This window comes from Dromiciops gliroides, chromosome 5 (genome assembly GCF_019393635.1).
Source record: "Dromiciops gliroides isolate mDroGli1 chromosome 5, mDroGli1.pri, whole genome shotgun sequence".
Classification (NCBI taxonomy): Eukaryota; Metazoa; Chordata; class Mammalia; order Microbiotheria; family Microbiotheriidae; genus Dromiciops; species Dromiciops gliroides.
The window spans coordinates 12498014-12508965 of NC_057865.1; the positions used below are offsets into that span (position 1 = coordinate 12498014).

The following is a 10952-nucleotide window of genomic DNA, read 5'->3' on the forward strand; positions in this document are numbered from 1 at the left end:
TGGAAAAGTGAATTGTCTGTATAAAATATCTTTGTCAGTTTCCACAATATTTCCACTTCACTACAAGTCCCTGTTTCAACTAAGTAAAAGCTGATAATTAATAAAGAAGACAGCAAGCCAAGGAAAATAGATGACACCTTATGGAAAATTCCAAATTTGGGGAAAGGATCAAATCAAGAGAGCAACAAAACTCCTGGATCGGTCCGGGGATATTTAACAGTCTTAAGAGGACAGGCTGATATTCCCTGGTTGGCCTGACCTCTAGGTCAACATCTGACCTCCTTATACCTTGATCTGCTAAGCTGGATGCTAGCTGCTGAGTTCAAAAGTAGCCGATGCCCCCTGTTACCTTACCAGGAAGCCAAAGCCTTTGATAAGGGAAGTTAGGAAAGTGGGGCTTTGCTACAAAGGAAAAAAGAGGAAAGAACTTCACTATCTCTAAGAGAGATAATTGATATTAATACAGAGAGAGAGAGAGATGATAAACAGACAGAAAGATATATAGATAGATGACCACCATCCCTCCACACTTACACACAGTTACAAGCAATGCACTCAAAATGTAAAACTTGGATTTGCTCTTCCAAAGACTATAAGAACCTTCATCTGGAATCAGTGATCAGTCAAACCAAACAATTTGGGGGACCAGAGAAGAAATGAGGAAAGAAAGTGAAAGTTTGTTCATCTGTACAACTCTAAAAAACCTGTCTGACTTCTTCCACCCTAGATCATTCTTCTCCAAGACAGCCTCTCTCCTTATTGTCACCACTTCTTAAATCAACCATCGATTCTGTGGCCAATATGCAATGCAACCAATATTATAAATGTACCATTGCTTTCCTCTTACCTGCCACCACATTTAACTCCTTCAGCCCAGTTTTCTCCGAAGCCCTCTGCACTGCAATTTTCAATTAAAAAGAAAGAAAGAAAGAAAGAAATGTTGATTTAATGGTGTTCTGCACATTACTCTTCAGAACAAATGGACAGAAAGAGGCAGTTTTACTTTTCAAAAAAACATCCATCCTATTTCAAGCTTCAGCCCCAAGAAAGCCCCAGCAAGCTACTGTTGATTAGGTTAAGTGGGAAAGTTCTGCAGGCCTCCCCTCAAACATATGCATCTCTGTGGAGGCAGCCTGCTGCTCGGGCAAGACCTCCTTTCATAATCTGTTTTTACCCCTAATTGCCATTTCACTCCTGAATTTGTAACAACTGGAACATTCAGCCTGCTTTTCCTTCCCCAAGTTGATAACCAGTTACTTCAATGGCAAGATTTCAGTTGTAGATGGAAACAAATTCTCAATTGTGTGAGGTAAATTGAGAGACAAAAAGAAGCTAAACCTCTAAGAATCTTGGTGTGATAAGTTTGTTGTTTTCTTATTATTACTAATCAGCTTGAAAAATGGGACTCCTGAGCTACCTACAAAGAAGCCTGATACAATATCTAGGAATATCAAAATTACTTAAGGTTACAAATACCATTTAAGGAATATTCAAGCTCAAAGAGACATTTTAAGTGACAATTACTGACAATTATATAAATATATATATATTTATTCTGCCATTTAACATATCAAGGTTTAGCCCTCTTTCTTTGGGGTCCCTAGGGGATTTAAATGACAGAAAACCTAAACCATTAACACGTATTACCTTCTAAAGCATCTAATTACAAAAGTAAAATTTTGTTAAAGTTACCAAACCCCTCCCCCACCCAAATCCCTTACCTTGTAACCCCCAAAGTTATTCCTTAACCCATACTTTGATGTAGGCCTTTTTGAGGAGTGCTAAAGCAGTCTCATTCAATTCTGTCAATGGTTATGTTTTGTCTTGGGTCTTGTTTTGGGGTTGGTTTGGGGGGGCGCGTTGGGAGGGTAGCGTTGGAAAGAAAACATTTTCTAAAAACCGGTTAATTTGAACAAATTTTAAGCAGTCAGTAATTACTCCTTCGGAATGTAACCTGTTGGCACATCATGAATTACACTGGATGGTCACCACCAAGGCTTATCTGTATACAGTCACAAAATATAGCTGTCAAGAGCATTAAGCAAGCAAATCTTTCGATTTTCCTAATATTTTTTGTAATGCAGTGTTTCCTATCTTAGCGTTCTAGTTCGTTTTCCTGATAGTATTCAGCCTGAGAAAACATGACAACTCTCCCAATTCTGAGGAACAAGAAAAGACAAATTAACCGGCCTAACAGTCATCTTTTCTCCGAGTTTATTAATACCATTTAAAATATTACAAATAAATCAATTACATCTCATGCATTTAAAATGCAAGTCTAAAATGTCCCAGCGAAAAACTTTCCATTTCAATGTGAAATATCCAAACGATTTCAACATTACAATGAGCAACTAGTTTGCAGAGCCCGCAAACTTTTGGAGTGAAGGGCAGGAGGGTGGATTAACAGTTAACAAAGGTAACCTGCAGGAAATACACATAGGCCAAAGTTCGTTCAGTTTCACTTGGACAAATTTATTTAATACATGGGTTTGGGGGCAAACCCACTTGTTATGAAATATAGGAGAACGTCCACTTTAACTATGCCTGAACTGCCGATGCAAATCTAAGTACATGCTTCGTTAAATTAAATGTAATCCAACATTTATCAAATAGTGTCTTAGTTACAGTTTGATACCTATCTAAATTAATATCCGAGCAAAACTAAGTCCTGAAAGAGTACCTGCACGGCCACTTCCAGAGCAAGTCCCCAGAAACGCAGTTCGCTAGGACTGCAACAATAACTCTGAATATTTTTTCTTGTGACGAAAAAAAAATCTCAAATTGACTTCAATATATTTTCAAATATTTACTGCAAGTATATACAAGAAAAATACTATACAAAATCGTCTTCTGGACAACTGCTGCTCACACCTGCACACTGGTGGAGTTATATTTAATTGCTAACTAATCTAGAACGATTCTCCAGTTGTACAAACCATTAGGTTCTGATATATTTTACAAAGATTTTTTTTTGTCCTATCCCCGCCCCCCCCCATCCCGTTTGGCATTCGGACTAAAGCCTCATCTGCAAGCTAACCACAGCATCTTCACTTGTTTAAAGGTTTAAATCACAAAGAAAATAAAATAAATTTAATCCTAAATATTTTCAACCGGATTGCATGAAAGTATAAAAACGAGAACTCCACAAATGGGCGGCCGGGAGAACAAAAAGCCTGGGGATTACTCTGGGGAGTGCTGGAGAGCGAGGTAGAAAAAAGGACAAATACAGAGATACTTAATCTGGTCTCACCGGAAAGAAGGCCATTTTTGCATAAGAAAAAGACGCTTCCCCTAACCCCCACTCCCACCCTCACCCCAGAAGTTAAGTTCAGGAGATCAAAATCACTTTGGGATCAATATTAACTGCACGGTTTCAAGGGAAAGACTTCGCTCGCGGCTGTTGTAAAAATGAAGGTTTGCCACTGGAGATGAGCGAAATAAAGAGGACTTTTTTTGTTTAAAGCAATGCATATGTATACACATAGATTATATATAGTCCGTGTATATATAATCTCTATGTATAGATACCCACATAGGTCTGCGTGTGTGTACGTGTTAAAGGAAGCTGCTGTGCAGGTAAACACAGACGGGCCCCATTTCTCAAACTGTCGAAAGTTCCACCTAGGCGGTGGGGGTGGGGAGAGTGGAAAGATAGGAGGGGGGGAATCCCGGAAAATTTCTGCTGCAGTGAATTGTGACTGTCAACGAGGCCACTATCCCTGCTGCAAAACGCGAAGCGCGTCTCTAGGGCTACCAGACCTGAGGGCTCTCCGCTCGCCGGCGAGAAGTACAGGAACCCCGCTCCGGTGCTGAGCTCCAAAGCGGAGACGGCCTACCGAGTCTTTCTCAGCCCGAGCAAGAGCAGCGGGGGAGGCGGCGCAAGCTAGCAGCCCTGTCCTCAGCCCTGAGAGGCCTCCTGCACACCTCCTCAAATTTGCCTGACTGAGCCACCACATCCCGACTGCTGCCCCAGGACCCCAGGCCTGGGCAGGCAGACTCAAGGTTGTCCTGCGCGCGCGCGCGCGCGCACACACGCACACACGCACACACACACACACACACACACACACACACACACACACCTTTCCCACAATTGGAAGTAACACCTGGGAGAGGAAGGACAACTCAAACCCTAGTGGGGATGCATGGGAGTGAGGAGGGCATATTTTAAGTTCTCAGAGAAAGTGAAAAAGACAGAAGAGGAAGGAAGGAAGGAGAGAAGGAAAGTGTCCGAGAAAGCAATACAAGTTACTTACACGTCCATGTCCCCTTTACAAAGTTAAGTGTCACAGAGAGAAAAGGGAGACCCCAAAGCGTACCCCGTCCCCGCGCGCCTCGGGGCGCAGGTGGGAAGGCAGTAGAGGGCACCTGACCTGGCCATCGGGACCCTGGGGGTGGGCTGCAGGGGCCCAGGGTGACGGGCCGGGCGCCAGGGGCACCCTGATTCACTCCAGCCCGTTGCGGTGGCTCGGCTCCGGGGGCTGTAGCAGCTCCGGAGAGTGGCACGGTGGACTGCCGGCTGCGCTGTGCTCGCTGTCGGTGTCGCTGCCCTTCTTGCCCCCGCTGCCCGAGCCCGCCGAACCGCCACCGCCGCCGCCGCCGCTGTGGGTCTTGACGTGCTTGCTGAGGTGGTCGCTGCGCATAAAGCGCTTGTTGCAGACTGGGCAGGCGAAGCGCTTCTCGCCTGTGTGGGTCCGCAGGTGCCGCTGAAGCTCGTCGGAGCGCGTGAACCTCTTGCCACAGAAGAGCCAGTTGCACACGAAGGGCCGCTCGCCCGTGTGCCAGCGCAGGTGCGCTTTCAGGTGTGACGTCTTGCCGTACACCTTGCCGCAGCCCGGGATGTGGCAGCTGTGCAGGCCCTTTCGCCGAAGACTGGCACCGGCCGGGCCCAGCCGCTCGGCTTCCTGGCAGTTGGGGCAGTCGCAGGTGGCGCGGCCCGAGTAGCGGCGAGCAGAAGAGCGTGGGGAGCCCCCCAGAGGTGCCGCCGGCCCGCCGCCGCCCAGCATAGAGCCGCCGGCGCCGGCCAGCGGCGACGGGGCCGAGTCTGGGTAAGATCCCGGGAGTACTGGCTTGAAGCCGTCCATCAGGTGCTGCCCAGCCGGGCTTAGCAGGTGCGTCGAGGCGCCACTGCTGAAGGCCGAGTGGCCCAAGCCCGAGTAGTCCGAGTTGTAGCCGCCCAGCGGCGAATGTAGCGAGCCCTGCAGCCCCCCCGCGGCCGGGTGCAGCGACCCGGGCAGCGCGGCCGCCCCGTTGGGGTTCTGCACGTCTATCCAGCCAGCTCCCACGTCCCACCAGCTGGAGGCGGCGCCTGCCGCGCCCACGTCGCCCGCGGCGCCTAAGCCAGGGTGCGAGGGCTTGAACCACGATTCGTACGGGTGAGCCATTCCCACGCGCGGGTAGATTCCCTGCAGGCCGTCCACCGACGTATGCACCTTGGACAGAAACACTGGCTGATGTGACCCGTCCTGGCTGTGCGCTGCCGAGGACGAACTGCCCCCGCCACCGCCGCCGCCTCCACCGCCGCCGCCACCCCCGCCGCCGCCAGACACTCCAGGGGCCTGGAAGACTGAGTAGTCGTTGGCGAAGGGCGAGCCCGAGGCGGCTGCGGCAGCCGCCGCAGCCGCGGCAGCCGCGCTGCTGGAGGTGAGCGAGAAGGCGCTGGAGCCGGGCGAGCCGCCGCAGCTGAACGAGTCCGACACAAGAGCCGCAGCGGCCGCTGCTGCAGCCGCCGCAGCTGCAGCCGCTGAGGACGAGCCCCCGGTCCGGGAGGACCCCGACACCCCAAAGCCCGAAAGACTGGAGCCCACCACGTTACAGCTGCCGGACGAGGAAGAGGAAGTGCGTTTCCAAGGGTGGAAGCCTTTGCCGAACGAGGACGCGCTGTCCGACAGGGAGGAGGGCGACGGGCTGGGACTGCCGATCTTGTTACAGGTAGCAGCGAGCATGGCTAGAGGCGTGGATCCCAACCTCGGTTCTTCCTGAGGGAAAGAAGAGAGGAGACAGGGGAAAGGAGAGGAAGGTGGGGGCGGGGAAGGGCACGGGAATGGGATGGGATGGGATGGGATAGGAGAGAAAGTGCATCAGTTCCCTGGGATCCTCCAAGACTTGCCCGCCCCCCCACTGCACCCCCATCTCTCCCCGCAGCGATCCTCTACCAACTCACCTTTCAACCCCACCAACAGCCCGGGAACCTGGTTGGCTTTCTAATCTGGGGGGGGGGGAAGGTTGACTGCTGGGCGTGTGGAGTAAGAGATACTCCTAGAGAGACTTTGACAAGCAGCCCCCCTGAAAGCCGACACACTAGCACACACCAGGCCCAGAACAGACACTTTCGACTGGGAATGGGGAGTGGGGAGGGTGCGGTGTCAAAATTGCAGGAGGACGAAGATCAGAGGGACGGGGATCTTGGCTGAAAAAGAAATCCGCAAAAAATCGTCGGATTGAATCGGTTTGTTTGTGTGTCTGCGTGTGTATGTGTGTGTGTGTGTGTGTGTGTGTGTGTGTGTGTGTGTGTGTGTGTGTGTTAAAATGGCATTCTAGTCTCTCTCCCTGGCTATCCATACATCGCGAGGTTCCCTACCGACTTCCAGTCCCCAGAAACTGATCCTTGTTAGTTTCTCTCAGCCACAAAAGGTCGGACCTCTTGAGTCCGCTTGCTCTCCCCCTTTGTCATGGTTATTATTGTTATTTGAAATCACACCGACAACAGTTTAAAAAACAAAACAAAAACACACCGAGGCGGGTTCCACGTACCTGCAGGATGCGGCGGGCTGCGGAATTTTAAGGGGGAGGGGGACCGCTGCTGGCAAGTGCCCGGGAGCAAAAGCTTTAAAGCTGTCTTTCTTTCTTCCCCCCCTGAAATAGTCACATGGAAGATAGGCTGGACTAGCCCTTCTCCCCGGACAGCCGCAACCGGGCTCTGGGAGGAGGCTCGTATAAATGCCCTTAGAACCTTTTCCTGAGCTCAAAAAGAGTGACTCTGCCCCCCCTCCCTTCCCCCTTTTTCTTTTCTCCAAACTCACTTGTACTTAAAAAAAAAAAAAACCCTCAATAGAGAGACTGATAGCCCCTGTCCTGGCCGGGGCTATTTTAGCCCCCTCCAATCCGCGAGAGAAAGAAACTAATTAAACCAGCAAGAGAAAATCCTTAAACTCACCCCTAGTAGTGAAGTTGCCATCCCACCAAAGTGCCCTCCTCCTCCTCCTCTCAGAGGATCTTTTATATATTGATAAATCAGAGGCAGTGTTTTTTTTAGAGGTGTGCAATACAATGATCTGGTCCGCCCCTTCCAGCACAATTGTAGCCCTCTCCGCGGCTTTGAAGTACCGCTGAGCCTCGGCCAGCCAATCTGCGGCGCCGCCGGGCCGCTCAGACACGCTGCTGCGTGAGGTCACCAGCCCCAGCCCCAGCGCCAGCGCCAGCCCCAACCCAGCCGAGCGAGCAAGACTCCCGGGAGCGGGCGCAGGCAGCCGCAGCAGCAACAGTAGCAGCAGCAGCCGCAGCAGCAGTAACAGCTCCAGTGGCCAGTTCCTATTCTCCAAGAAGAGGGAGAGAGAGACTGAGTGTGTTAGTGTGTTAGTGTGTGTGTGTGTGTGTGTGTGCCACAAAGCTTTCAGGGGGGACCGCACTGCCACTGCGTGAGCGCGCGCGCGCGCGCGCACACACACACACACACACACACACACACTCACAGAATCAGATTTTACAAGCAAGTGAAACAGATTGCAAAGTTAAGGGAGACTGGGCAAATAAAAGACGTTGCCTAAACGCAGCTATCCTCTACCCTCATCCCTTGTTACCTAAAAGCTAGGTGATGGGGTTACCCACACGGTGGGCTCTGGCACTTTCTTTGGAGGAGCTCGTTAGCCCCCTTCCCCTGCAGCAGGACCGAGGTGGGGGAGGGTTTATAAGAGGTGGCCTGGCTTCTTTTGCATCTGATCCTTTGGCTTCCCCCGCCCCCGCAATGGTGTGTCTGTAAGGGTTTAGAAGTCCAAGTTTTCTTCATGCAGGAGGGGCAGTGTTTGCCCAGTTGCTAACGCTGTGTACATTTCTATACAAAAGGCATTAAATAGAGATGGGGGGGGGGGGAGAGAATGGGATTGATTTTCCCTGGTGTACGGAAATTTGCTAATGAACTGCGGGAGGAAGGGAGAAGGGGAACTGAAAAGAAGCTCCTAATATAACTTTATTTTCCTTTGGGGGAAGATAAGTTTTGTGTTTTCCCCCTTTTTTCTCTCCCCTCCTTTCCCCATCCAACATCCTTCCCCCATCCATAAGCCCAGTTTCCCTGCTCTCAAACACTGTCCTGGGGAGGCCATTTGTTCAACGATGACCCATCCTCAGAGATCCCATTTTCCCTGCCGCTACAAGGAAACAGCTTCAATCCTTCGGAACCAACAAACAGCTCACCCCTAAAGCAAACCTCAGACGCCATGTTCCAGCAGCAATCCCTGCGTTTGCTTGTGGCTCCCAAGGCTCTAAGAAGCCAGATTTTACCATGGAATTGGGGTGGGACACAGTTCTTTGGTTTTTGTTTTAAACTATCTGTTAAACTTCCCTCCTAGAACAGTCCAGCTACATGGAGCTGGCCTGCCTGCCTCTCCCGGGTTTTTGCTGAGCTCCATTCCCAAACTGGGAGGCTCTGGTGTGTTCCATGGAGCCAAGCCGACCTGGACATCGGTTGGAACGAGTTTTTTTACCTTTTTTTTTCCCCTTCCATTGCTGGGATATTGACTGTCCATCATATCTATTGATCACGGGGGTGGGGTGAGGTGAACGAAGAAGCTTATACTTTGGATCGAGTGTGAAGTAAATTAATGAACTGCTTTCTTTCTCTGAAGGCTGACGCTTACCATAAATGTCGTGTTGCTCTCTCTCTCTCTCCGCGAGCCGCTCTGAATGATTTTAGCCTGTTGAGAAGGCGTGACAGGCCAACCCAGAAGGAGGAAGGGGTGGGGGAAGGAGGGAACTCCGTTTAACAAATAAAAAAGAATTAACTCCATTGCTTTGGTCTCCTTCTGTAATGATATTCATTTTACGGACCTAATACACAATTGCTGGAATTTCGGGTTTAATTCCAATCAATAGTATTATCCATTGAAGGGGTGGGGAGGGGAGACGCCCTTTGTAGGAATACTTATTAAGTTTATCTTTTTGTCCTCCTGTCTTCTTGGAAACCAAGCTAAGCTAGTAAGTCAAACTTCAGATCTAGGGCTCAGAGCATGTGGGCTGTCTCTCGTATGCAAAGAACTCACAGTTGTCGATGACAATTCTGAGACCCTGTTACTTTGAAATCTGGAGTTTTAACAAGTTTATTTTTGATAAGTATTTTATCCCCACTACTAGAGCATGATAAAATTATGTGTTAGGGAATACGTTGAATATTCCCATCTGCAGTTTTTCAGAATGTTTCTCACTCTGGGATCTTAAAGTGTGTTTGTCTTTTCGGAGTGCCATTATTTTAAAAATCAAACGAGATATTTTTGTGACCAGAAACAAAGATGACGAATTTCTCTCCTCCCCTTCTCCACTCTCTCTATACCCCCAACAATAACAAAAAGTTACCATATGTGTTATGGAAACCTATTTCGGGCTTTACAGAAAAGACAAAGGAAATAACAACTCTGTGAACACATGTAAAACTGAACTCATTTAATCTGGGAAGTATCTCTGCTTCTGATTTCATTGAGACAGGCAGCAGTGAGCCGGGGACTGTTCCCTACACCCGGGAGGAGTAAATGACCTGATCTTGGCTGAATCGTCCGCCACCGGAGGGAACATCTGTAAGCGATTGTGTGCCGAGCCTTCAGAGCCCGGGAGGGGACGGGTGGCAAAAGTGTGCAAAGAACTCTTGGGACACCTGGGCCCTGTTCCGCGGTTCACCTGTGCGATATTAACCTTAAATAAGTCTACAGAGTTTATTCTAGCAAGAGAGCTAGCAAGTTTGGAGGGGGGTTGGGGAGGGAGAACAAATATAGTCCAGATTTTCTGAAATTAGTTATAAGTGGTTTTTTTTCTCCTTTCTCCGCTCCCACCCCCCATGAAGTTTAACGTACTGGGGCTAGATGGATGTTGGTGCTGTTTCTTGAAAACCTGTGGGATCCACTCTCAATGAAGCTTTTAAAAAAAATCTATTAGCATTCTGTATGCATCGGTAGCATAAATTTCATTTGAATTTCAAATTTAATAAACCAGGAGGTTTTTAATCATCCCTGGTTTTATTTGTTTGATATTAACATGCTTATTGACCGGGTCTGTTGACCGGTTTGATCATTACAGGACAGCAAAAAGTTAATTAAAACGACCACAGCTCCTTAATCATATCATCTGTCTCATCCATGTCGTTCCCTTTATTACAGGCGATGATGGATCGGCTCCCAGATTAATCTCTCTGTTTCTTCGATTTGGACAACAGCTTTGGGGGCCTAATTTACATCCTGGGAACAACCTGCTCAAGTCTACCAAACACCTTGCTGCGACAATAGGCAGCAGCAACCTCCCTGCGAGGGGGAGGAGAAAAACCAAGTGGCAGCCGGCTGAGCCCGATCCTCAGTTGGATCCAGGGTCCGAGCGGACGCCCTGGGGTCTCCGAGAAGCTCGTAAGAATATAGAGACAGAAAAGCTGGGGAGGGGAGGGAAGGGAGAGCGGAGGAGAAGCCTTTGCGGACTGGGAAGGGGAAGAATGTTACTGCTACGCAGTTAAATAGTCTGGAAATATTTATACAGACCCACATGGAAATAAAGTCATTGGAAACCATTAAAGCACAATTCGTAGCAATTTCTCCTCCTAAGCGTCCAAGTTCTCTCGCGGTTTCCCAGGGCTCCCAAAGGTGTCTACACATCCCGAGGGTGGATGTTAGCACATCCAGATGTTCTCATCGCGAGGTATAAACTGGATTCGAAGAGAAGGGGCACATGCCTTGCAGGGAGGCGTGTGTGTGAGACTGTGTGTG

The 10952-nt window shown here is 49.3% G+C and overlaps 1 protein-coding gene and 1 long non-coding RNA gene across 4 annotated transcripts; one reads left to right on the forward strand and one right to left on the reverse strand.

The window, feature by feature from the left end:
* Positions 1-4304: 4304 nt before the first annotated feature.
* On the reverse strand, positions 4305-7436 carry SP8 (Sp8 transcription factor). Of its 3 annotated transcripts, none has more exons than XM_043967866.1 (2): positions 7157-7436; positions 4305-5978 (listed from the first exon to the last, which is right to left on the reverse strand). In XM_043967866.1, exons 1-2 carry the CDS (start codon positions 7175-7177, stop codon positions 4446-4448), a joined length of 1554 nt encoding a protein of 517 aa, XP_043823801.1. In that variant the 5' UTR covers positions 7178-7436; the 3' UTR covers positions 4305-4445. The 3 variants fall into 3 exon arrangements, with proteins under 3 accessions (XP_043823801.1, XP_043823802.1, XP_043823803.1); XM_043967867.1 differs by lacking the exon at positions 7157-7436 and adding an exon at positions 6754-6856; XM_043967868.1 differs by lacking the exon at positions 7157-7436 and adding an exon at positions 6164-6465.
* LOC122729160 lies at positions 5819-10597 on the forward strand. Its single transcript, XR_006353310.1, has 3 exons — positions 5819-5931; positions 9694-9782; positions 10359-10597. It is a non-coding gene; the product is annotated as an uncharacterized LOC122729160 (long non-coding RNA).
* Positions 10598-10952: the final 355 nt, after the last annotated feature.

What these genes read in the sequence shown, in the direction of transcription:
- SP8 (XM_043967866.1), bottom strand. Translation starts at nt 7,177, where the DNA reads ATGGCAACTTCACTACTAGGG. An exon ending in TGGCAACTTCACTACTAGGG is followed by an intron (nt 5,979 to 7,156) that starts GTGAGTTTAAGG and finishes TCTTTCCCTCAG; the next exon opens with GAAGAACCGAGGTTGGGATC.